General features: G+C 43.2%; 2 protein-coding genes across 4 annotated transcripts in view; one reads left to right on the top strand and one right to left on the bottom strand.

Annotated features, from left to right (window-relative positions):
* Positions 1-27,235, bottom strand: part of RASIP1 (Ras interacting protein 1) — a 329,706-nt gene that overhangs the window by 90,719 nt on the left and 211,752 nt on the right. Inside the window, exons 8-10 of the mRNA XM_078654930.1 lie at positions 12,010-12,125; positions 11,163-11,403; positions 1,149-1,321 (exon numbers count right to left, since the gene is read on the bottom strand). Of these exons, the coding sequence (XP_078511056.1) occupies positions 1,149-1,321; positions 11,163-11,403; positions 12,010-12,125 (530 nt within the window). The remainder of the gene's footprint in view (positions 1-1,148; positions 1,322-11,162; positions 11,404-12,009; positions 12,126-27,235) is intronic.
* The window catches only part of LOC144770423 (uncharacterized), a 143,566-nt gene continuing 124,652 nt past the window's right edge, over positions 8,322-27,235 (top strand). For all 3 annotated transcript variants that reach the window (XR_013598890.1, XM_078654931.1, XM_078654932.1), the window contains exon 1: positions 8,322-8,447. The gene's annotated coding sequence lies outside the window, so the exon portion shown is untranslated. The remainder of the gene's footprint in view (positions 8,448-27,235) is intronic.

The raw sequence follows: 27,235 nt of genomic DNA, 5'->3' as shown, positions 1-27,235 counted from the left end.
CTCTAATCTAATCGCTGTGCTTCATTGTCCTTTCCTTGGGTTATTTTCTGCATCCTGGAAGTGAGAGGTCCCAGTTAGTGGACTGGCATCAACCTACCCTGTGAGCTCTGAACCCAACTCTTTATGCTTTAGGAAACTACTACAGACTGAATTCCTCTGACTTGCTTTCTAATAGACCAACTCACTAATCAAAGGGTCGAATGGATGAACAAAAGATACGAGCATTCAGTTACAGCCCAATCTCAGAGTTGTTATTTAGATACAGCTTTTCCTGGTTGCACTTGTTTCTCTGTGGACAGAACAAATGTGCAAGGATACTAGAAGTACACAGGAATAATAACGGGGTATGAATGACAATTTGGTCATGATTAGAAAATACCAGACTATTTTTAGACTGGTCTTGCATGGCAAATTCTCAATTCATATAGCACTCTTAAGTAACTAAAATGTGACATAGCGCCGTACACAATTTACAATTAATGGATTAATTTATTCATAATTAGCAATTTGTATAACCAGTACATCTATCCATAGGGAGGCAGCCTGTGCCCATTGCAAGATGTTGAAAAGCTGGCAAAATCTGCGTCATGTAAGCCTGTAACTGCCCAATTCGCCACCAGTTACATCCAACTGGCAATTGTGATCCTGGTACCGGGATGCCGTGACTGCGTGGTTTTTTGACTTTATGTGTTCGAGATTTATCAGGATCTTCCATGGTTACTGAGGATCCATGGTACAGACCTCTGTCCTTATTTTCTACAAACATTTATGTGGATTGGTTGCTTTCCGTTGTTACAACGACACGACTGAGACGGATATACTTTTTACAGCCTTTCTACACATATGCACAGTTCTGAAACAAGATTTCTCATGGTATTGAAAATTAAGAAGGAATAAAAAATAGAAGGTCGGGGACTATTACGTCCAAGGGCAGCATTCTGGGTCCAAACTACGAACTTATTCATATCACTTTTTGCCCTGAAGAAGTTCCTTTTACTGGAACGAAACGTTGAGTGCTTATTACGAAGAAAAATAAAGAACTTTTTGAAATAAAGTGACCATACTATGACTTCATTCCTGGTGCTGCCTCCACTGTTGCATTACATCCAACTGGCAATTACGCTTGCTCACCTTAGCTGTCATCTTACCTTCAGTAGACTGGTTTTTGGAATGCATAGCAGATTGACTGTGGTTGACAGTTTTCGGAAGAATTCAGCAGCGATGTCGCCAAGTCCAACACCCTGCAGCCAATCAAGAAGGAGATCAAGATTTGTTCGGATCTGGACTGCTTTTGACCACTGATAGAAAGGCTCTCCATTCCCTGAAAAAAACACAGGAAAAAAATAAACAAGCTAGTTTATGAATCGCCGCCCCATAGAGAGACTGGGCCTTAATCCCTACTGAATTAACCCAAAGACATATGTTTCCTAGGCAAACCCAGATCCCTTGCTCTGTTGTCCATCCAGACCTCACTGTTGACGTAAGAAATCTTTATACATTACAATACCTTAAGTCAGTCCTGTTCCTAACTAACGATTGTGTTTTGAAGTGACCATAGGGTAACATGTTAGTACTATATAAAACACATTAAATAATGAAACTAAATGCTCATGGGAGACAGAGATTGGAGGATGGTAAGAAAATGATCAAAAAATGGAAGAAAACAAATAAGAGGAGAGAGAGAGTGATAAAGGCACAAAAAACAAGAGAGATTGAATGTAAGTAAGGAAGTAATAAATTCATAGGTACCAAAGAAGTATGGCCTGTTGGTACATGCTCCCGCAATTAACTTATTTTATATTGTTAATTCTGGCATGACCTCCTGCTGGCGATATTGTGAGTCAAGGAACTGGGGATGTGACAGTTGAGGCTGAAACAAGGACACCCTTTCATCATCAGCTCGTCAGGCGCTGGTCACCTGCCTTCTGACAGACCGCTGAAAGGTTTTACATTGGGTGAGTAGGATGACTAAAAGCTGCTGGCGAAGAAGACACTTACACTCTGATAAGAGTAAACTTTTACCAGAGCTTGACGTGCAACTGTTTTTTTATTTATTTCAGTTTTTCTATATTGTGGACACTATTCAGGTGATCCTTTAAGTGAATTGCAAATAAGAGAAACAGGCAATCTTACAGGTTTACATTTTCAAAGTACCATAAAAGAGTATATGAAAATAATGACACATATATTTACAATGGGTCCATGAACTAAAAGATGTAACAATTGTGAGAAAGAAGGTTTGATCTACATTTACATTAATAATGACTGAGTTGAGTTAATAGCATTTGTTTTTTTCATTCTAGCTTAAAAGAAGACAAAAGAGAGACCCCTGTCTTTTTCCAAGGGGGGGTGTTATTCCATATCCTGGGAGTGAAACCAGAGGAGGACCTGGAAACTGTTATGCAATTTTGTTACATGCTTTGTGTCTAGGACAAGACGATTCGAAGAGCTCAGCTCATTAAACTCATCACATTTGAGAGCAATAATCCTTTTTAAAGTATAAACCACACTCATCTCCCATTTGGATGCAAATGTTTTTTTAGTAATTTAAGCTTAGTTAGCCAGAAGTATATGGAAAAGATGCATGTGGAGTGACTGGAGTTATAATCACTGATTCTTTTTTCGCATTTCTCTGTGAAATATACTTAGTTTACAAATTGATTTTTCATAGCATCACCGCTAATCATCGAAGTCATCGAAGCACTAATAACAGCCTAACCTGACCACAAACTTCTAACGGCCCAATTACGCGTAAGCTGGATTTGCGCACATTGATTCCACGTGGTCGGAACAACTCTTTCCAGATGGTAGGCTCGAGCCTGCCCATAATCCAACTAATATTAGTTATTAGTTATTTCTCCAGATTCGTGAATAACACACACAGGTGTGTAGCTTGATCAATAAGATTGGGGGTGGGGGGTGCGCTTCAGATTTTCAAACAGTCTGGGATATAATGTTTAGTTTAAATACGTTCAACATCTCACCATACCCGAATGAAAGCATCTGCACCCAACTATTTACCACAAAATAAATTTGTTAGGGGATTTGTAATACAATCCCCCCCAAGCTACGTCCCTGAACACAGTTCCCAGAATACCAGTTCCAACTCTGCATGTTTTAATCTTTTATGGGTGGAATACCAGGCCCAACTCTGCACCCATTTTCCGCCTGCTTGGAGCAGCTGATAAATGAGTGTGGGGCTTCAGAAAGGTTCGTGTGGCGAGGACATTGGATACGGGAGGTACAGGACTGGGCTGGGCTCAGCTGGGGCAGCATTGTGTGCTATCTGCCCTGTCCTGTCTGCATGTAGGGCCATGTGTGCCACGGCCTCGTGGGGAGGGAGAGATGGCTGACAAGAAGCTCCTGGCTCAGCCGACGCCCAGGGTTAGTGATGCAGGGCTTTGGCAGGGTCCAGTCTGTGCCTTCCCTACATCTCTGCCACTTCCTCTCCTCTGGTTTCACCAGGTTCATAATCACACTGGTAAAACCAGGTCCATTGTCTCTGGCCACATAATTACTGAGTCCCGAAATACCAGACCACTTATAGTATAGCGGAGATGTGAAACACCCCCTAACCCTTCCTTCCAACTCATTCTGGATATATAATACCCGGCATCCCCCGACACCAACACATCAGCCAACACCTACAAAGTCACCACTGGCTCCCGTGGAGAAAAGAGCCACTTTCAAATTCCTCACTCACGCCTACAAATGCCTACACAACATCAGACCCAAATAATTCAACAACAGAATCAACTTCCACATACCCAAAAGAAACCTCTGATCTTCCAACCTCGCACTGGCCGAAACCCCAAGCATCCACAGAGCCAGAGCAGGCAGAAGATCCTTCTCTCACATCACATTGCAGCCAAGACCTGGAACAAGCTACTGGCAGACATGAGACGCACCCCCTCTCTCTGAACACCTTCAGGGAGACCCTCAAGACCTCACTCTTCGGCTAGACAAATCTGCGGACCCCCCTCCCGCCTCAACTCCTTGAGACCCTCACGGGTGAGTAGCGCGCTTACAGTTCCCTGATTGATTGATTGATTGATTGATTGATTGATTGTGATCAGCCTGAAAACTAATGGAAGTAAAACCGCACAATTTCTGTAACGTATCACAAATAAGAGGATTTTACATGATATGTCATCACTATAAACTTGACGAGTACCAATATAAAAGATAAGTGCAACATATGAATTGCTTATTTTGTTTTAATTGCCTGGCAAGTATAATTGAATTTTTATGATTGCAAACTTTAGTTTTGAGACGTAAACGTAATTCGACTCAAGCATTTTCTATTTTGCAGTAAAGTGATGCGACTTCAATGGTTATGTCTAGCATATGCACAGTATATCATATATTGATGTGTATAATTAGAATGCATAGCAGGCTGTACATTACAAGTGAGGGGGGGGGGGGCATTTTGTGCTTCCTCTTGCCGGAAAACAAGGACATACAGCACTTGGTGGCGAGGGGAGTACTGCCAAGTACCACGCATTCATCGTTAGACTAACATATCTCAATGTGGTGGTCCACATCACTGCACTGAAATGAAAAATCACATATTATAGCGCCTCCTCAACTGTTAAGCCGGAGCGCTGTTAGCACCACTGTCAGAAAGCTGGCTGCAGCGCAGGGTCTACAACGCTTGCGGGTGGCTGGCTGAACTCTATCTGGGCTGGCTTAGTCAGGCTACAATGTAACTTCATTCCCCGGCGGAATTCGATTTACTGACGTGACGTGCATCACTGAGTGAGTCAGCCTGCAAATGCAGCCCAGGACAGGCACTCTGTTACTTACACACATAAGCGGGCGGCTGGAGCGGCAGACAGTTTAAGTTTGTCAGCACAGCTGTGCCCACTGTGCCATAAATGACACTGTGGCGACCCGGGGGCAACCCGGACTTGACATTGAGCAGGCATAATTTCAGAATGCCGTGGTCATCGGGCGACTCGAGTCCTGGACCGTGGTCACTGCCCGCAACTGAGCCTGCAGGGGGGAATCGATGCGCGGCCTGGTCTGTACTGTGATAGCGCTGCTTGCTACAGAAACAGTAAGAGTCAGTTAGTACTTTCACTCCTCAGTTCTGGGGATGTAATAACATGGAGGTTAGTTACGTAGCTGCTGGTTACAGCTCAGAGGTCTGGGATTCAGTTGTGTTAAGATGAAGTTAGGTCAGCTGATGAAATGAGGCACTTGGCCGAAATATAACACATAATTATCACCCCCCCCCCCCCAGAATGTAATGAAGGTCTCTGAAACTTCTATATCCCACAGATAATCACAGACCTTAGGCTGTGTGAGGGTGCTTCCTGAAAGCTGCAGCCCCTCTCAATTTACTATTAAGTGCAATGGATTGATGCCTCACCATGAGTAAAGTTACAGCTCGGCTGTGGCCTAAGAGCTCATCTATCAGGCAGCTGAGATCATAGTCTGCACTGGGGCTATGGAGAAGTGTGGCTCACTGGTTAGAGGAGGCAGACCCTGATGCAGAGGTCAGACCCAGGACCAGAGTTCAATTCCCGACGCGGCAGGGTCTTGAGCTCAAAATGTCCATGGACTCGATAATTCTCGCCTCGGTGCCTACTCGAATCATGGGTTCACACTCTGCAACTCTGGGCAATAGCTTGCTTAATCTCCACTACGACCCTACTGTGATGGGATGCCTGGTCTTCACCTTGGAGATTCCCAGTAGGGGTTATCTCGCAGGGAAAGCCAGGACGGGTTCCCAAAGCAAGCGCTAAGAGACCTGTCGGTGATTTGGCGCTATATAAATCGAAATTAACATAACATAACATAACATAACATCTCACATCCTGTTTTAGGGTCCCACATGAGACTGCCAGAGAGCCATTCATTTGACTTATTATTTGCCATGGAAGAGCCACTGAGGTTTGGTCGGCGCAGGCTGAGGGAGGACCTGTTTCCCCACCCGGCTACAGGTGTCCCACTAGGCTGTGACAGGTCGAATGCTCCATTTACTGCCAGTGCCGTAGCCCGGCCCCCATTATTTGCTGCACCCGCCTAGCAACTTCAACACTGTTTCTCGTTGCTCAAATGGGTGTAAATTCCGCTAGTTATGTTTCCCTTGTCTTCACTGCTTGATTTAGGTAGCGAGAAAGTGCCACTCATAGTCGTTGCAAATGTCACTCATAATTACACTGACATTATGGAAATGTCACACATAACAATGTGAACCTTGACAGCTAAGGGGGAGGGGTATTAAGGTGTGGCTATTATTGCAGGCTAATCCTTTAAAGTGATTTTGTCGACTGCTTTTTCTTGCCAGTAAAATTGTGTTTAGTGTTCACAGACAAAAATATGGGTGCGAAAACATACTGCCATTTGTGATGGAGCGGGTTGGAATTTCACCCAGGAATTCAGCTCCTCTAGAAACGTAATCAGGGGCATACATGGGAGGATGGGATAAGGTCGTGGCTAGGGATTGCTAACTTTCAGGAAAAAAATACCAGTCATTTTTTTGGTGTTTTAATAGCTGCAGAGGCCCGGACATGCTACTAAATAGACTAAACAAAACTATATGTATTCACTAGCTTACTCGATCTCAGAAGAAAGGAAATTTAAGGAAACTTGTTATGATAACATTCAATTTACATTGTGTCATTTTTATTGAAACTTATTCATTTTAATATGGAAAACATTTTAAAGTGTTGTTTTAATTCTGTTTATTTATTCGAGTGCTTGTGGATACACATTTTTTTGTTTTTTTCCGTCTGGTGCGTACATGAATAAATCAGAAGGTTTTCCGATGCTTGAGCTAGCCACATACATTTGTCCATGTGATAAGCACGGATTCTCCAAATCTAGTCCACACACTTGCAGCGATTGTCCTTGTGCTTTGTTGATGGTCATTGCAAAAGCGAGTCGCACCGGAAACTGTAAACGTTGCGTACACGAATAAATTAGAAGGTTTTCCGACGCGTGAGCTGGCCACATACAGTTGTCCATGTGAGAATCACGGATTCTCCAAATCTAGTCCACACACTTGCAGCGATTGTCTTTGTGCTTTGTTGATGGTCATTGCAAAAGCGATTTGCACCGTAAACTGTAAACCTTCAGTATTGGAAAGATTATGAGGGCCCTGCGTGGCCAAGGGGCCGATATTTAACACATTTTTTTTTAATTTATTTTGCCAGAAACCTTCGCGGGAGTGTACTCTAATACTTTTCACAATTTTTTAATTTTTTTTTAGTCAGAAATTTTTGCGGGAGTGTACTCAACAACTTCCCAAAGTTTCATGCCGATCGGATGAGCGGTGTAGTAATGCATAAAGGACAAACGGACAAACTTTGGTTTTTATATATATAGACGATTAGTAACATTACTTTTCTGCCTTTACTTAAATTCTTCATCAGGGGTCGCTAATTCCACTCTATAATTTGTTTTAAAGTGTCTTATTTGCTGCTTGAAGTATGTACATATGAGAGTTAAAAATACCGGCTTTAGGAGATTTGCCTTTTTTAGTACCACCTGGGTCATTAAAATATCGGTGGTGCTGGCTGAAAACCTGCGAGGTGGCAACCCTGGTTGTTGCATTGCTTCTGAGCTTGAAGTGACAACATTTCCTATGCTAAATAGCCCTACCCCTATGTTATTTAGAACTTGTTCAAAGTTTTCCTGGTTGGTTGGTGTTAGAAAAAACTAAGAAACTGTGTTTTAGCGCCAGGATGCCCGATGTGTTGCAGTGCCCGTTATAAGTATGCTTTATATTACAATACATTTTACCCATGTGTCTGCCATTAATTTGGTGAACCTGGCGCATACATAACGGAAGGGGCAGAAAGTGGGTTGTCAGAAAAAATGCAAAGAATGAAAGTAGGACTGATGAAGAATATGGAATTCTTCTAGGGGTTGAAGGAAGCTGAAAAGGAAATCACAATCCAATCCCATCTCCGATTTTCTACCAAGTTTTGTCAGAATGTATGCACAAAAACCTTGCTTACCGCAAAAAACGTCACACTGTGATTCCACTAACAAACTGAATAAAACAGCAAAACTCTTTGGCTGAAGACTTTCGTTGAGAGTTGGAAATTAATTTTCGATAAAGGCCAGCTACCACCAAGAAGGATTAACTGGAATGATAACTTATTTTCCTTCCCGTTTCTCTCGCTTCTCTCTTTCTGATTTCGTCCCGCTTCACTTCTTCCAATGGCACCACACCCTACACCCCCACTTCTTTGAGGACGCACCGCGCAGCACTGTTGTGGAAAATGAGCCAACGTCATCGCGCCTCCCACGCGCTCAGACAGACTGCTTCACGAGGAGAGCAGGAAGTGAGCGTTCACTGCCTATCCAGAAAGCTGGGCCTACGAGGCGGAAACGAGGCGCTTCCTGCAGATAACGGACTTAGACAATGGCAGGAACTCCCTTCCCAGGCAACGAGGCGTGGGCCAGGCCCTCCCCATCCCTGACAAGGAAAGGTACGGCAGGTTGAGTGTATTGAGTGAGTATAGAATATATGGTAGCCAGAATTATTGGAAGTAAAATGAAATTTTTACAGGACGATCTGAAAGGAACTGCCAATAGGGCCATGACATTAATAAAAAAAAAAATGAAACGCTTGCCTTTAACAAAAAGCAGTAACTTACGTGTTTTATTATTCATTTGCTGCTTCAGCAAATTTTGCATTTGGGTAGCCCACAAGTTAAGCTGTATCTATAAGCCAACTGAATTGTGGTTCTATCGACCTTAAAGAGTTGACTTAGACACGGTGTGATTCTAGTCAGAGACCTTCAATCCCCAAGAAGGTGGCTTCATAGCTAATGAAATGTGCCTACAAGCAAACTGGGACAATAGGAATGTATATACTTGCAAATTAATATTGAACTCTTTATACTTAGATTGTTCTATATAGTGGACATCTAGCAGTCTATATTGGAAGATGTATCTACAGTATGTGGTTAAAGTATACCCTGTTGTTTAGGGTCTGGAATGCCGAGTTGGTCCTGCTAAGATTCAACCTCGTAAATGTAGTGTTAATCAGATTTCCTCAGCAAGTGCAACTGTGAGGTTCACCCTTTCTATTGGTACCACTAGGATACTTCAGGTAGGTTAAGTAAGAAGGTATGTATTCTCCAGTTATATTCATGAGCATCCTCCCAATCAACCAACCTGCAATTGCTCTCTGGCTCTTGAGCAAGCATTCCATCCTAGAAGTCTGGAACATTGCAGTGACATAGAGGTGATTCATCTAAACTCTATCTACACAACAGCAACCAATTGAGCAGCCTAGGAAAATATTAATGTTAAGGAAGATAGATCCCAATCTGAAGTTCACTTACTTGTGATGAATTATGAGTAAAATCTTGAGAGTAACAAGCATTGGCAAAGCCAATGGGTCTTGCCTATGCAAGAGCTATTGGCTTTGTCAATGTGTTTTAGCCATGTTGTACACCAGCGTGGCTGCTGTGCAGCAGGGCTAAAAGTTAGTGGTATAAAGGAGAGTGGCATGCAGTGTTGTAGAGTGGAACGGCAAAGAGTAGAGTTTCTTAGAGTGGAGTGGCATAGAGTGTCATGTATTGGAGTGGCATAGAGTGGAGCCACATAGAGTGGTGCACAGCAGAGTGGCGTAGAGTGGACTGGTGTAGAATGCATTGGCATAGAGTATTGTTGAGCACCATGGCATAGAGTGCAGCTGCATAGAATTCAGTTACGTTTGTCACATAAATCTTCTCACTTTGAAGTCCGAGAAAGAAAAATAACACCAAGCTCCCTCGGAAGACAGACCCTGATATTTGAACTCTGTCATTGAAAGCACAACAAATGTGACAAGATAAAAACAAGATTTACAGGCCTATGGAAGATTACAGGGAGAGATAGTGTGAAAAGGCTTTGCTCCTTTGGAGGGACAAATTCATGCTGGACAGCCTGATCCAAATAAACAGCAAATAGAAAGCCAGAAAATGTGAGTCACAAACCACAAAGGCAATGGTAAGCAATGGGTGGAATGCATTTCAAGGGAAGCTTTCTGAATGTCCCCAAGATGCCTTTAGCAAAGCAGACATCTGTGCTGACTGGTAGGCTGCGACCTAAAAAAGAAGCTGTGACTGAATGTGTTTTAGCCCTACCTTCATAATAGGGTTGCCAGAGTGCCGGGACATTTACTTAAACACAAGTTTGCTTCTGAAGATATCAGGACCACTTTAATAAGATCATTTTTTATAAACGTGGTAGCTTATGTTTCACAAACTCAGAAATGTTTAAGACGCCTATTTTAAAAGTTAGATAGGGTTACTTTACTCATGTACAAATTGTCAAGTATTGAATGTGACGGGAGGCAAATTCGACTGGTGTAGTAATAAAAAGGGGCATGCCAATCAGTGGGCAACAACAGACCATGCATTATTTGTAAATCCACAGAAAGTAATAGATTTAAGGGATAGTCACAAAAAAATGTATTGCACCGTGGAAATTTCGAGGACACCTATCTTAGTAATTAAATGAACATGCCATCCTTTTCTGTGGAGGACGGGGGTAAAGATCTCCAATCAGTTAAACAATTATAAGATGTGTAGATGGAGGACTAGCATGCATGACTGGGAAGTAATTTATTTTTGTATTGGGCAAAAGAAGAAAATAGTAGCAATACAAGTAACTTTGTTTCATTGTCTAACCCTAGGTATTAGTAAGTTGTATATGAGCATTTTACTCATCAGTAGGAGTACAGAAATATTTCTACTTCTATTTTTTGCTCAATGCTAATGTCACCACAGACAATGGAATTGTTTACGGATTACAAAACAGTCATACCATACTCACATTTGTAGGCGGAATATCACCATGGGTGCTTGAGAAGATCCTCTGCTGCTCTGGGCCATAATGGAAATGGGTGTGGTCATGATGAGCTCAGCTCGTCATGAGCACACGAGAGGTATACCTCATGACGAGCTGAGCTCGTCATGAGCATCGAAGGGGATATACTAACTTCATAAATAACAATTTGTTTCTATTTTTTTTTTTATTAGTCCCATAGTTTACAGTCATGTGAATTATTACGTCCATTAGGCCCATTGTAGGGTGATTAAATATCCTAGTAAATATATCAAAATGTTTTACAAAAGGTGCTTTTTATACCACAACCTCACCCCTTCCACACTAGCATGTTTTTTAATCACACTCCCACTGCACCAACCCACCTTTCTCCATGAGGGTGTTGAACAGCGAGGCATTAGAGAAGAAGAAGAGGTAGCCAAAGGTTTGGGAGACCAAATCCGGGTGCAGCTCACATTCCCGGGTCAAGTCTAGCGTGGCTTGGTAAATCGCCAGGGTGCCCCGGGTGCCCTTTGGCATGCTGCTAAGCTCCTCCACGTCAGAGAGGTCTGTGGCTTCCGTGAATGGGTTGCTGTCCAGAAGGTCTGGCAGGGCCATGTAAAGGGTCTAGAAGTCAAACGACACAGAAACAATGTCTTTAACCCATCAGCACACCCCAGACTCTCTGTAACAGCTAAGGATGTGCAATAGAAGTACAATTGCATCTCCTAAAAACTTCACGCTCAATGAGATCTGTGCAGGAATAAAACTGTGCAACAATCAGCATTTACTATGTTGTTACAAATTTTTTTTACTGGTGTAATGTGTAACGTTTCTTTCATTTGGTGTGGGACTTCAAGCCTGTATATTTTTAAAACTTTTCAATTGACATTTCCAAAGTTTATAAACTTCTTAATACTTTTCATAACTTTTTAATTGACATTGTCGACTTTTTAGAATTCCTATAACTTTACATAAAAAAGGGGCATGCTTATTAACCTTTATAAACGAATATAGTTGACTTTGTTTGCATAGTGTATATTTGTTTAAAAATGTTCCTTTTGCAGAAACAATTTCATGTACTTTTATTATTGAGTACTATATCAACGTTTGTATTGGTAAAAGTTTTCCAATGGAACCAGGTGCAACTTCAGAAGGTTTTTTAACTGAACATATTTTCGCCTGCAGAAACATATCACTTCTGTACGCAGGCTGAAAATGTCATTGACTTACCTTGGTAAGATAGTACACACATTGCTGAAATGTGTACATAATAACCTCATCAAGAAGTGCCATGGCCTCTTCACAGGCTTCAAGGTCACTGGAGACCAATGCATCATGGGAGATCCCTGCAAAAATACAGTAACAGAAAAGGTTCATTTCAGCTATTGTTCATGTTTCCTTAATAAATGTGCAGCTTTTAGAACTACTTAGAACAGGATTGGGAGAATTAGTTCACCTAAACGAGCTGTGGGTAGAATCTGTCAGTTGTCTGGCAATTAAGTTATTTCTGAAATAAAAATTAATGTCTTAAATTGCCCCCTTCCAGACTGCCTGGGTTGGTGCAAAAAAGAAACTGGGGCATCAGTCATTTGAATTGGCGGCTTTGGGACCATTCCGATTTAGGCCTACATTTTGACCTCAGGGCCGGATTGGCCATAGTGGGCATCAGGCGTTCCCATGGGCGGCTGTAAGGGTGGGGGCCGGTTTCGCAGTAGTGGGGGTTGGTCTTGCTACTGGGGGCCGGTTATGCAGAGGTGCTGCAATATCGCCCCCCCAGTAAGAAAAACAGCAGACAGGCTAGCTGGCTTCTAGCCTACCGGGGCCAGGCAGTGCTTCCCCATCCAAAAACATTGCGGGCTGCTTTGGGTTCCCAGTCCGGCATATCAGAACATGACCAATCATGAACCATCATAGCAATCCATGAAGGTCGCATGAAGGTCACGGGGAATTTCAAACAGCATACAGGATGCCCCGTCACAGCACATGCCTCAAGCCAGCTAAATCCTGTCTGTACTACTATAACTCGAGATGGTAAAGAGGGGGAAGTCGGCCTAGTATCGACTCCAGAATACTGTGCTACCAAAATATTAACGAGATAAGTCAATATACGTATGCATCAGTTTACTTTGCTTAACTCCACTTGCAACTGGGGTTGCTTGTGGCCTAATAAGCCATGTCAGGCACACATTGATATGTAACTGAATCTGCCCTCCCCTACTCCCTTTTCAAGGGCACACTTAAGCCCCCCTGTGGGTCATGTTATGAATCATAAAACGCAAATCTGCCTCTTTTGAGGAGACAGTAATACTTAAAGACATTATATAGAGCTATAAATAGACTTCAACTGATGAAGTTAGAGCGTTGGTATTTCACAGTGAACCTTTCTATATCTAACACATACTTTGATTCTTGGATGAACACCGTTGTTTTATTTCTATTGCATTTGAACCGAACCACAAAAATCTTCTTAATCACACACATTTACAATAGGGTTTCATTACATTTGGCCCATTATTTGTAGGAATAAGACTTGTAAAAGGGAGACCAGGCGGGTGGAGGAGCTTTCCCCCTGAAGTGACTGGTGGGTTGTTGACTCTGCCTCCCCTCCCTCTCTCCAATTACCCCAGAACGAATGGAACACGGACAGGTATCCTTTCTTTTACATCGCCAGAGGAGGACATGGGAGAAGGCTCATTTAACTGGGCGTACACGAACGATGAAGCCACGCCCCGAACTGACGCAAGGACCGTGGGATTAGCCAAAGTGAGGAAGACCAAAGGTCAGCGTGTGACGACACCCAGGAAGCGTACGGAGTTCGGGAGTTGGAGCAGGAAGAAGGAGACGGTTATCGGAGTGAAGGAAGGAGACGAGCGCTAGCTGAAGGAGTAGCCTATCCCACATTCCCTCTTCACCCTTTCCTCACGACCGCTTTTCCTCACGCCCCCCTGTATAGACCCATATTATTAAAACACGAGTGCAGCGGTGACCCTTTCACTTCCCCGGTTCCTCTTGGGCAACTGGTCAGAAAACTTGTGTCCTGACAGCATCTTCTCTGTATTCCTTTTTCCCGCATGGCCGATGGTGAGAGAAACCAAAGACTAGGACGAAAGGAGTAAAGAGGGAAGAACAAGGCCACTGAGACTACTACCCCCCTTTTGGAGGGAGACTGCTAACACGGATCCTGCGGGGTTTGCAAGAGAAAGACTCACGTCCCGTTATAAAAAGACTTTCCTAAAAATTAAAACCTATATACCCAGATCCAGTCTCCGGTCCCTTCCTGTAACCCCGCCACAACTGGTGTCAGAAGTGGGATCCTCAACTTCCATCCTGCCACCCAAGATGGATCAAATTGTAGAACATCTAATAAAGGGATAGGAGAAATTAGAATGGGCCATCGAACGGCAAATGAGTTCAGCCCAGGCCGACCGAGAGGTATTCAAACATACCATCTCGGCTCAGATTGAGGGTCTGCAGAAAGCCATACAAGAACGTGGCTCGACCCCAGTAGTGGAGAGGGGGGGGCCCGGTGCCACATCCATCAGGGGTCTCTTTACAGAAATATGTGATGGAAGACGACACAGGCGCTTTCCTAACTAATTTCTAAAGAGCAGCCAGAGCCTGTGGGTGGCCAGAAGACAAGTGGCCCTTCTTCCTGGCAACCCTATTATCAGGAGAGGCTCAGGCGGCCTACCAAGTTGCCAACGCAACAGGCAGCACCCCTTATCGGGAAATTAAAGAAATCCTACTGGACCACCTTGGACTTGATGCTGAAGCTTATAGAGTCCGGTTCCGTATGGAGAAGGGGATCCCGGGAGAGAACCCTAAGACCCTGTTCTTCCGACTGAAAATGGCCGCCGATAAGTGGCTGAGACCAGAAAGCAGAAGCAAGGAGGAGATAATGACTAGCATTTATTTAGGTAAAAATCAGTGGAACCGCTGCACTCCTTTTTATTTGTGGGTAATCTCAGTAAGTCTAGAGTTCAAAAGATAAGGGTGCTCAAGAAGGTCACCTCCTGTCCATAGAGGCGCAAAATGAATAAGAAATTGGATGCCTTACAAGTGTAAGAGTAGAAACTTGAGCACTCCTGTAAGCAAAATAAATTGCTATGTATACATTAATTTGAAGTATCCAAACGATGGTTGACTGAACATTTAAAATTGTATTTAATCAGTAGTGTAGGTCATATTACTTCACATGATCCAAAATAAATCCAAGGGTTGAACAAACTCCAAAATGGCTGTACTATCACATAAGTTGAAACGGTAGCATGATGTCATAAAGGTCACCCCAATGCATTTCGAGCCGTAGGCTCTTCTTCAGGGGGAATTAGTCATGCCACAGTAAATCAGAGCATGCCAATTTCGGCAGCGTTGGGTGTTCAGACTCGAGGGTAGAAAGTCATATTACTTCATAGGAAGTAATATGACCTATACTACTGATTAAATACAATTTTGAATGTTCAGTCAACCAACATTTAGATACTTCAAATTCATGTATACATAGCAATTTATTTTGCTTACAGGAGTGCTCAAGTTTCTACTCTTACACTTGTAAGGCATCCAATTTCTTAGCATTTATTTAGAACAGTTCATGGAGGCCCTCCCCTACGGAACTCAACGTTGGTTAAAACAACACTCGGGGCTTACAGCAGAACAAGCCATAGAAATGGCCGCCAATTACTCTAGAGCCCAACGTCGCTCCTTTCCCTGGGACAGTGACAAATCCACCAAGATGACTCTCAACATCAAACAGGAGAAGAAAACCAAGACTGGTCTGGAGCAGCTTAAGCACAAACCCCTCAGAATTGACCCCACCCCTATGAAAGGACCACAGTGCTTTGAATTTAGGGAGTGTGGCCACATCGCCCGCCTGTGCCCTAGAAGAAATCCAACGGAAGAACCAATGGAGGTGAGGTACATCCCCAAGGCGGTGATGTACACGGCAGAAATGGGACCCTCCTTCTATGTACGTGTGCAAGTTAACAGTAGAAGTATAAGGGCTTTATTATACTCGGGGTGTAGGCAATAGTTCATACAGAAAAGGCTAGAACTACCCCAACAAATCCTCCCAGATACCACAGTCCACATAAGGTGTGTTCACGGCGAAATGAAACCCTATCCCCTGGCCCGGATTACCATACACCCAACCGATGGAACCCCCTGTACTGTGAGGGTGGGTACGGTAGAATCACTCCCGGAGGACTTAATCATAGGAGTAGATATTCCTGATTTTCTGTCCCTATTCCAAACCGAGCTAAAAGAGGTGGGAAAAGTAAAAAACCTTCCCCGACCGGCCTTGCTGTCTTCTGAACCCTGGTTATTGGACCGGAATTTCAAATTCGCCCAAGCTAATGAATCCACCTTGTTTAATGCCTGGGAGTCGGCCCATGTCGCACAAATGTTCCCTCCTGACACCTACCCTAGGTTTACAATAGAGAATGACTTATTGTGTAGGGTAGGAAGACCCAATGAACCCTGCCAATTCTTGGTACCTAAGGTGTTCAGTGAACAGATTCTCTTTTATGCGCATACCCATCTGACCGCCGAACACTCGGGGGCAGAAAAAAACACCCAAAATATAACAAAATACTTTTATTGGCCAGGCATCTATAAAGAGTCCGAGGAGCATTGTAAGAAATGCGAGATTTTTCAAAAAAGGAACATGTATAAACCGCCAGCAGTACCCCTACAGCCCCTTCCCATCATAGGGAATCCTTTCGAGAGGGTGGGAATGGATGTGATAGGGCCTCTTCCCCGTACGTCCAAGGGGCACGTCTATGCCCTGATTATAGTGGATTATACCACTCGCTTTCCTGAGGCCTTTGCCCTTCGAGCCCCTACCACTAAGAACTTTGTGGAGAAGCTGCTAGAGCTGTTCTCAAGAGTAGGTTTCCCCAAGGCCACTGAGACTACTACCCCCCCTTTAGGAGGGAGACTGCTAACACAGATCCTGCGGGGTTTGCAAGAGAAAGACTTACGTCCCATTATAAAAAGTCTTTCATAAAAATAAAACACTATATACCCAGATCCAGTCTCCGGTCCCTTCCTGTAACCCCACCACAAGACTGTACCCAGTAAATACGATTTTTCAGTGTACATTATTTACCGGGTAAGGTACTGCATCAGTATTAGACACTAGCTGTACCCGGCAACGTGTTGCTGTGGCTCAGTCTTGTTAAATGGAAGAGAAAGAAAAATAAGCGCACGTTTCTAATATGTTTAATTGCACAATGCTTGTGGACATACAATATGTTTTTGTGATTATTGTCTCTATGCGTCCCTTGTAGTTTTTGCGCAGCAAGCAAATCAATAGGGTATGTTTCGCTTTTCGATTAAAAACACGCACGTCTTCTAATCCAAAGTTGTGTATCTATAAACACGCGCTAATGTTGCAAAGTCAACCAACTCCTCCCCCATCCCTCAACCCACTTCCCGGTCTGCCATCCTGACACCAACTGTCCATCCTAATATATGTAGACTAGTGTCTCTATGCGTCCCTTGTAGTTGTTGCGCAGCAACGAAATCGATAGGGTCTGTTCGGACTTTCGATTAAAAACACGCGTGTATTCGAATCCAACAATGTGTATATATAAACACGCGCTAATGTTGCATAGTGAACCAACTCCTCCCTCCTCCTACCTCCCTCCACCCACTTCCTGGTCTGCTATCCTGACACCAACTGTCCATCCTAATATATGTAGACTATTGTCTCAATGCGTCCTTTCTTAATAATGCAAAGTGAACCAACTCCTCCCCCCTCCTTCCACCCACTTCCCGGTCTGCCATCCTGAGGCCAACTGTCCATCCTAATATATGTAGACTATTGTCTCTATGCGTCCCTTGTAGTTGTTGCGCATGAACCAAATCGATAGGGTCTGTTCGGCCTTTCGATTAAAAACACGCGCGTTTTGGACCCACGCGTATTAGAATCCACCGTTGTGTATATATAAACACGCACTTAATCGAATCCAACGTTGTGTCAAAATTTCAAAGCAATCTGTGAACAACTTTCAGAGATTTCAGTTTTTGAACAAACAAACATTGACATTTTTATGTGTCTGTTCAGGCTTTGGATTAAAACATGCGCGTATTCAACACTTGCATATTGGAATCCATTGTTGTGTATATAAAAACTCGCGCATATTCGAATCCAACGTTGTGTCAAAACTTCACAGCAATCGGTGAAGGACTTTTGAAGATTTGCGATTTTGAACAAACAAACATTTACATTTTTATTTATATAGATTCTGCACCTCCGGTTGGGGGGAAAACACGGCAATACTGCATGTTTTGTCACAGTAGTAGTTGGAAAACTTAATGACATAGTATGTCCCTGCACAAATACCGCTGCTTTTAATCCAAACAAAAAGAATGACTAGATTTGAAGTTGTATTTCTTCTAAGCCCCTGCCATGTTGCTCTGGGTAGCTCAAAGAAGCAAAGCTAGTGAGCATAGTCATGTAACAGGCAACTGGTAGGTTGTTTTTGTGAGGTCTTGGTATGGTTTGAAAATTCTGGTTAGCAGATCACAGAGAGTGAGCGGAGTAGTGACTCCACTTGGGGCAGGTAGATTAGAGCTTTTCAGTGGATGGCTTCATATACTATGGTGGCAAAGTTGAAGGGCTTATGGCTACAGTAAAGGTTTTTTTGTTCTGTTTCTGCAACAGAAGTTGAGCAGCTGTGGCGATGGAGGCGATGAAGGGCTCCAGACGCATGCAGTATTTAAATAGCTAACTTCCTAAGTTCCTGGTGGTGGCAGCATCTAGGGGTGCAGTCTTAGAGCTGAAGGTTACAGTGGGAGGACTGCAAGGTGCAGTCTGAGGTGCAAGAGATGTGCAGTGCTCTGTGAATGTTAGAAGCTGAAGGATGTGCTTTGTAAGTACCGTAGGCTCACAGTGAGGTGGGGTGGGAGAACTGTCTTGTGCAGTGTGGGTGCTGTGTGATGATCTGTGTGCTCTTGCTCTGTGACACACACACTCAGGTATGGGTGGGACATATGAATGAGCTACCGATTGGACATTCCTGATCATTTACATAAACAAACACTTGAATTAGAATAGTGTTGGTGACACATTTTACTGTTGGCTCCATTTTGATGTGTTCAAAACCCTAGCATTTCTGTAGGGTAAGCAAAAACCCGTCAGATCTCTTCAAAGTTAGTTCTACCTTCATGTTTCAGGCTATACTATTTTATTCATTACTTCATTCATACAATGGATCATGAAATATGGGGCATATTGTAAATGGTTAAGCGTAGTATTACAGGATAATAATTCTGAAAGGTTTGGAAGAAAGACAATATCGGAGAAAGAAATCTTGTTAGCAGATTTACTATTTCATTAAAGCTCTTACTCTGTGGATAAATTCATTGGGGGTAATTATATTTGGTCCAAGAGGACAGATGTGAAATAGTGTTCTGCAGTACTATATAACGCCACTGGTCGGTTCAGGAGAGCCATAAACCCTGGGTGGAAATAATTTAAACACGAAACAGAAGTTCTCATTCTTTTTTTATATGACGTACCATTGTTTTAGGTTGTATTTTTTTTAGTTTCTCGATTATGGTAAAAAAAAATGATATAAGGGACAGCTTCAGATGTCATCTCGAGGACATCATCACCAATTTATAATGCATCTCCCGAAACAGTTATGGGGGCAGAATTTATAGAACATTCCACACTTTGGACACAGAATTTGTCTCACCTGATCTCGGTCTAGCCTTGTAGAAGTTCCTATAATTGAGTCAGATCATTAGTTTTTCTCTTTTTATTCAGATCAGAAACTCTTCTGAGTGCAGGTGACCTGCACACATGGCATAGTCAAGCATAGTAATGACCTGGATGTTATTAATGACCAGTACACACCAACACTCCCCCATGTTACCACATATCCTGATGAAGCATGTACGAAATAAACTACTTGGCCACCTTCAACAATTGAGGATTTTGTCTCACTCAAGTAGTCCATGCAGGCAAATAATCTGGAACCTGGCACCATGTGAACTTGGACAATGTAAAACCAAAACCAGACAAAAATGAAATGTAAGCGTGATAATTTACCGCCAGTGAATGATTAGGGCTATTGCCCTTCCCAGTGTGGTTGGTAAGGAAACTGGGATTGAAGGTAGATCTGCACAGGGTCAGACTAGGATAGGAAATTGGTCCAGGCACCAGAAAAAAATTAACCGATACAAAAGGGGATGATGGACGGAGCGTTTGAGCAAATCAAACAGAAAAAAATTAGCCCTCATTTGTGAATTAGATAGCTAAAAAAATACATCATGTCTGCAAATTGTTTTTTTTTTAACTTGTAAAGACAAGCCGTGTGTGTTAAGGAAGCTATGGAAGACTGCATGGATTTGAGCTTGCTGCAGGCAATTTTTGTTTCGATATCAGGGAAATCAACAGTAAAAATCAGCCCAGGCGACCATAAAACAGGCACACAAGCAACCAGAAAACTGTGCGCATTCTGACTTGTTACACCAGTCCAGCTGGCACTGCCAAACTGCCTGATAGGCCAACCCAACCCTAAATCTGCAGTTTTTAATATGGGCCTAATGAGTGCTAGGAGAGGAATAGCAAAGAAAGAGGGATGCCCTTGTGTTACCACAATTGAGGAAAGGGAGATACCCCTTGTTCCCACACTTGAGGAATGGTTTTTAATCGTAGAATGGTGTTTGGAGTAATATAGGCTAGTGAAGGCTGTCCTTGGTAATTTGAAAAGTACGAGGGCCATTGAACACATTTCATGAACGTTATTAGAATCTGACTCGACAAACCAGAAGAGGTCCAAATGGCCAATGTACATTAATGAACAATATGGAATCTTGAATGTAAATTATATTCTGTTGTCTTTTTTCCTGTTAAACAAAACGTCTGAAAATTCACTTCAAGATGTTAAAGAACCTGTGACTTATAAGTGCTTCTTCTGTCGATAATGTTTTACTATGTTTATGTATGCAAGATGGGTTAACAGAATTAGAAAAACTCAATAAATTATTAGAAACATATATATCAGTATTTGCCCCATATTCTTCTGCCTCAAGCACAGTCTGTCACAAGCTGTAACTTCCGTCCTATAAGAGTTCTACAGAAGGTATACCAGCCAAATCCAAGGGTCACAATATAGATGGACACATTTATAGCTGCGAGTACTCTTGTAAGGGCAATGTTCAACTTCCAAAAGCACAAGCCTATTTTCCAGCATTTGCTCTCTAACAAACAGTGGATCATTTTCAAGGCTATGAATCCTGCAGGTATGCAAAACAAGGCTTTGATGATAAACCTTTTTGTCTGAAATTGGGCCATTGATTTTGAATGGTGTGACCCCTACCAACTTAATAAACACAATCTGAGTAAGCAAACATGGTCCTTAGAGAATCTCTGCTCAAACCCTGGTAACTAAGGTACAAGCGGCAAACAGTCTAAAGAGAAATGCTTGTTAGGTTCAGCAGTACCAAAGTGAAGCAAAGAGCACACCACAATAATATTCCCTACCCAATTTAGAAACATGTACTGAACGCAGATACACCTAGATCATTATAATTAGATGAGATAAAACATATATATGATTTTTAAGGTTTTAACACAAAAAGTGCATAGAAAAATGACAGCACCTTTGAAAACCAACAGTTCGCAGTTAGCCAAGAGCTCGATGTGAATTTAGGACGACCATGGAGCAGAAGTCGGGTGCACAAAATTGACATCACAGTGAAAACTTTTACCTTTTGACTTAGTCTCTGAAAAGGAAGTCAAAATCCTTTACCAGGGCAAGACCCAAAGCTGTGGGCAGTGAGGGTTCCTCAACGTCAGCAAAGTCATTGTTGAGCTCCTGCCAAAGTCATTGGTTTTAGTGCCAGAAGCTGCAAGTAGGACAAAGTTGGATTTTGTGGCCGATGAGTTTGCTTAGCTGTTCAGATAGATTTGCTGCCTCATGCCATTCTAAGATTTTACCTTCAGACTTATTCCCCTTTTTTTTAAAATGTTCCAACTGGACAAGGCTGGAAGCTGTGGGTGGTCAGGGCTCCACAAGACCAGTTTCCTATAATGCAAGTCCAACTGAATCCGTTTTCTCTGCAGTAGAAAGCCCAAGCAGCATGATTCTGGTTTTCTTGCCCACCTTGGGTGCAACTTACCTTGGTAAGCTTTAGCACCTTATCATGGCCGGCTGGGAAAGAGCTCTTTGGCCAGTTCTACAATCCTTAGAAAAGATTTCTAGACAGTGGATCTCTCTCCAGCCAAGGCACCAGTAGGGCCCAGTCCCCAGTGGTCAGCTGGGCCCTCTTATAGCCAGGAGTCTTTCTGATATTTATGTCCATAGAGCAGGCAAAAAGGAGGCCAACCACTAAACAATTGTAGAACAGTTCCAGTCCCTGGATGCAAGCCGGAGTCCTTGACTCCTTCTGTTGCAGCAGGAGTCATGTAAGGAGTTGTCTTTCTTCCAGTAGTGCCTTCATCTTCAGGTGTCAGCTTTCATGTTCAGGAATGTTCTGAGGAGGTAGCGGCTAGGTGCTATTGTTATTCTCTGTACTAGCCACCGATTGGAGAATTTTTCCTACCCAATTGTGGCTAATGTCTCTTCCTATTCTGGCCTTTTTTGCAGCACTTCCTCTTTGCCTTACTGTAAAATTATCCAGGAACCCCTTGTTTGAAGGTAGCAGAACCCTTCTGCCATCAGGTAGACGTCTGTCCAGTTCCATAGCAATACCTCTATTTAGATGAGATCTCCTCCCACCTGACAGTGTTAGAACTGGTCCTTCTTCTTGCTGGTGTTGGAGACAAATGGCCTGGGAGGGTTCTGCAAATTAACAGGATCCTGTCAGCCCCATTTGGGATCAGCAAGAGTTACGTTTGTCCTGTGTTCTACCAGCTGTCCTGCAGCCCCACCAATAGGCTTATCCCTATTAATTGGCGGCCATGTTCTTCTTGGGTTCACAGGCAGACTACTGTCCTCTGAGCCAGAGCCGTTAACCCTCAGTCAGGGATTTGAATTCTCATTCTGGAGATGTGTTGAGTGACAGAACTGGTTTCAAGCCAGTTCTGTCCAAGGCATCCCAGAGTAATTCTGTTAGCTAATTACCTTTCCAATAAAGTTAGCAAAAATCTGATTTTTAAAACAAAGAAGAAAATCATTTTGAATGACCTTTCTAGTATTACCCCAAGGGAAGATGCAAAACAAATATTTTAATTATACCTAGGCTAGTCTTATGGAAAATGTAGATGAACCTACAAAGTGGAAATAGTCATTAAGCCTTTAATGTGTTGTGAAGGCACACTTTGTAAATATATAGTGTGCTACTTTTTTTTCATGTATAAGGCATCCTGCCTTCCAAGTCAAACTTTACCTAGGACTTGCTGGTTTTCCTACATAGCAACTGCACTTTTCTTGCCATGTGCTACTGCAGTGCCTTTAAACTATATTTCGGTCATATTTGTGGGTGATGTAAATACGCACAGCAGCCCTCCTATGTTATGAGGCATTTAACTTAATTGATACATTTTCTGCACCGTCTACTATGGCCTTACAGAAAAGCTAAAGAGGCCATTTTTACTATTACTGTGTTAAGCCAGAACACACTCTCTGTGGCACTAAATAGCAGTGTATCAGTGCAAAGAGTCCTCATGCCAGCAAAAATAGTGTCAAGAAAAAGATGAAAAATCTATAGTGGCCAGGGGCGTGGCTTGGACGCCGAGGAAGATGGCGGTTTAGAGCGTCTCTCCTCCCGTCACGAGCGTCTTCAGCTGGAATTGGAACGCTTTCATGTGCCTACAGCTGGGATGTGAACGAAGATTCACACTTCGGATCACTCCCTGACCGTTATGAGCTGATCTGCGTGTCCGGGGCTGCAGCGGATCAAGAGCTGCACCGAGTGAGGCTTCGGACGTCAATGGCGGCAGCGTGAGTGAGGGAAACGGAGCGCGATGCGAGCCCCTGCGGAGCGCGACAACATATGAGGGACTGAAGTAGGTGGGCTCATCTATAGAAATTAGCGCACAGGGGCAGGCAGCTGAATTTGCCGATCGCATGAGTACAGTGCGATCGGCCATGCTGAGACTTCCCTAACCTTTACCAAGATGGCGGCCGCCACTCGGTAATGCCTGGAAGACCGAGGCAAAGTATCTTCCCTCATTGACTCTGCCCAAATCAGCCGGTTTTGATGCCAGGCGAGCATTGCTGAAAACCAATTCAACATGTGGGGAAGAGATTCACACATTCAAGAAAGAAAGAAAGAAATGATCAGGGGGAGATGAATGTTGCCAAGCTGTGTACCGGGAGTACATACCATTAATCTACCATTAATATACAAGCATTCCCTAAAGGTTTCAATGCATGAACTGCTCACACTGTCTCATCACACATCACACTGAGGATATGTCCCTTAAGGCTTAAATCTGCTGAAACGATCGCCTGGATTGCTTGACATCAACTCACAGTGGGCCTGATTTCTGGCTGACCAATCTTCTACTTAGGCTAGTGCTGTCTATTTAGCGCCGCATGAGTGCCGAAGGGGAGCTTTCAAGTCGCTGCCCAACCTTCTAAGCATCCCAGGGAAGGATCAAGTGGCCGCAATGAGTACCAAAGATCAGGGAACCCTTAAGAGACTTAAAACAAACAACTCGAACCCGGGATCACCAGACAAACCAAGGAATATCCCTACAGACGCACTAGACATGATATTGAATAGGCTAGACGAAGTGAAGGACCTAGCCAAGACCACTAAGGAGGAAGTGGTGGCGATCCGTCAAGATATCCGTGATACTAATGCGCGCCTAACAGAAACAGAATCCCGGATCAGTCGCCTGGAAGACATAGAGGCTAAAACCTCGACGGCCCTGAAACACCTACACATCTCCTCTGACCAGACAACTAGACGACTGGCCGAGTTGGAAGACAGGAACAGGAGGGGGAACTTACGCATTTTTGGAATTCCGGAAGGGTCAGAAGAATCGGAAAGTTCATGCATTAAGTTCTTGGAATCCTGGTTCACTAAAGCCACGAACATGACCTTTACAAACCCTCTTGAATTTGACAGAGCGCATAGAGTCCCAGGAAGAATCACTAAAACGCAGAGAGGACCAAGGCCCATCGTATGTAAACCATTACGCTACCAGCACGTGGAGCAAATCCTAGCCTTCGTGAGAAATCACAACCATATTCTGTGGAAAGATTCCAAGGTATACATTTCTCAAGACTACAGTAAAGAGACCGTGGAAAAAAGGAAGGCCTTCCTTGCCCTACGTCCGCAACTGTCAGTGAAGGGATACCAATTTGGGTTTGCGGGCCCAGCAAAGTACAGGGTGACAATACGAGGATCGTCTCACTACTTCACGGACCCCATGAAGCTCAAACGTATGCTTGAAGACGTGGAAGAACGAGATATGGAACGCGACATGGAAACTAATAACCCGAATGGTCTAACAGCCTCGGCTTCAGCTTCAGGGTACAAATGATCACGTCTGGGTTTTAGTACTCCCATCAAGCTCTCTATGCTCTGTTCATGTTAAAAGTCTAATGGTCTTGTCTGTTGCGAGGCATAAAGTTTACGGAAGCCCTCTTGCACTGGGAAATTATGGTACCCTGAAATATGGCGCAAGGGGTTGAACTAAAGCTTTCTTCACTTTACTTCACTTTACTTCTCTCGTTTTGATCTGGCGTAGACCTGCTATTATGTGTTGCTTAACTCCAGACTCCGGTACACTGGCAGGTTACTCGGAGTAGACCGGATTACACTCCGGCAGCATTGAAAACTCTCTGATTAAGGGAATGTTTGTTGATGATCTATTGTTTTTCCTTAGGTTATTTAGGTTACTCACCGCTGATGCGTTGTCTTAGAATCTGCTACTCATTACGAGCCTTTTATGAAGGATATGATGCTATAATATCTTACAATGGTCCATGCTGTTGTATTATCAGATTTCTGTTCAGATTTCTGTTTGATAACCATAGCCTAGTAGGCGCTCAGGAATTTTCTCGATTTATAAGGAACATACAGTGGAAGTGTACTATTGATTGCATGTTGGCTCAGCCACACCATTTCATCGTTCCGCTGCTTGCGTAATGTTTATATGCACTTGTGTTATGCATAATAGTTCCAATGTCTGTACATGACTAGTTTAGACGGGAGGGTTACTGCGGTTTTCCTCACGTCGCCATGCTTCTGTACTACAGTTGGGGTGGGTGGGGTGGGGGGCTGTGGGGAATTGGGGGGGATGGGTGTTGTGTTTTATGGTCCGTATTATTTTCTCTTATTTTTCCTTCATTCTATTCCACTCTTCTTCCTCTAATTTCCTTGCCACTTCTCTCTTTTCTATCTCTTCTTTCTCTTCCTTCTCTTCTGGCCTGTCTCTTTATTCTTGATTGGACAAGTTGTATCATGCATATGATGTGTTTGTATACTTGTACTCAGGCCACTCGTGATATATCCCTAGGCACCCGAATGTGTATTCATGACTGTCGACCGTTTTCCATCATATGGAGCAAAACAGTGTGTTCTTTACATAATACACCGGGTAAGATGTCTTTCCTTGGTTCTCATGGAATAACCATGATACATATACTACTGTAAAATGTCACATCCACCACTGTCCACTCCACTTGGTATAACCTCACTTGACCGATTGAAAATTCTGTCCATGAATGTTAAGGGTCTGAATCAGCCCGTTAAAAAACAAAAGATATTAGACTATCTGCGTAGGCAGAAGGGGGACATTGTTCTACTGCAAGAGACCAAATTAGATGTTAAACAATTCTACACTCTGCGCAACAAGTTTTATTCAGAGGTTGTAGGATCTAGTGCACTCGGTAAAAAGAATGGAGTTCTGGTCTTATTGTCAAAAAAGTCCAAGGTAGAATTACTGTCATCCTCATCAGATGAAAAAGGTCGCTGGGTCACGGTGAAACTCTCTAGGGACAACACGGAATTCTTTATCACTAATGTTTACGCACCTAACACTAATGATTTAGAATTTTGGCAGGATTTAGTTAAGCAGGTTGCAACGATACCCGATACGGCGGTACATATCATTGGGGGTGATTTTAATCTTCCACTTGACCCAGCCTTAGATAGGGATTCTAAGTGTGCATTCAAACCCAACAAGTCGCATAATGCCTTCATTAAATTATGTCAACAATTTCATTTAATTGATGCTTGGAGAATTCAAAACCCTACAGATAAGGATTACACATTTTACTCTTCCCCTCACGATTCATTCTCCCGCATTGACTACATTTTCATTACACAAAATGGCGTCGCAAGGATAGAGGATACATCAATTGAACCAAGGGTACTGTCGGACCACTCATGCATATCTCTATCCATCAGTAACACTAAACCATCACCTAAACAAACGTCTTGGAGACTCAATGAAGAAATCCTACACAAAGAACAATATAGAGCTGAGATTCTGGCAGCTATTAGATCTTATTTGGAGATTAATGCGAGAGGGGACACTTCAGAC

Source organism: Lissotriton helveticus, chromosome 7 (assembly GCF_964261635.1).
Source record: "Lissotriton helveticus chromosome 7, aLisHel1.1, whole genome shotgun sequence".
Classification (NCBI taxonomy): domain Eukaryota; kingdom Metazoa; phylum Chordata; class Amphibia; order Caudata; family Salamandridae; genus Lissotriton; species Lissotriton helveticus.
This window is presented reverse-complemented; position numbering and strand designations above follow the sequence as displayed.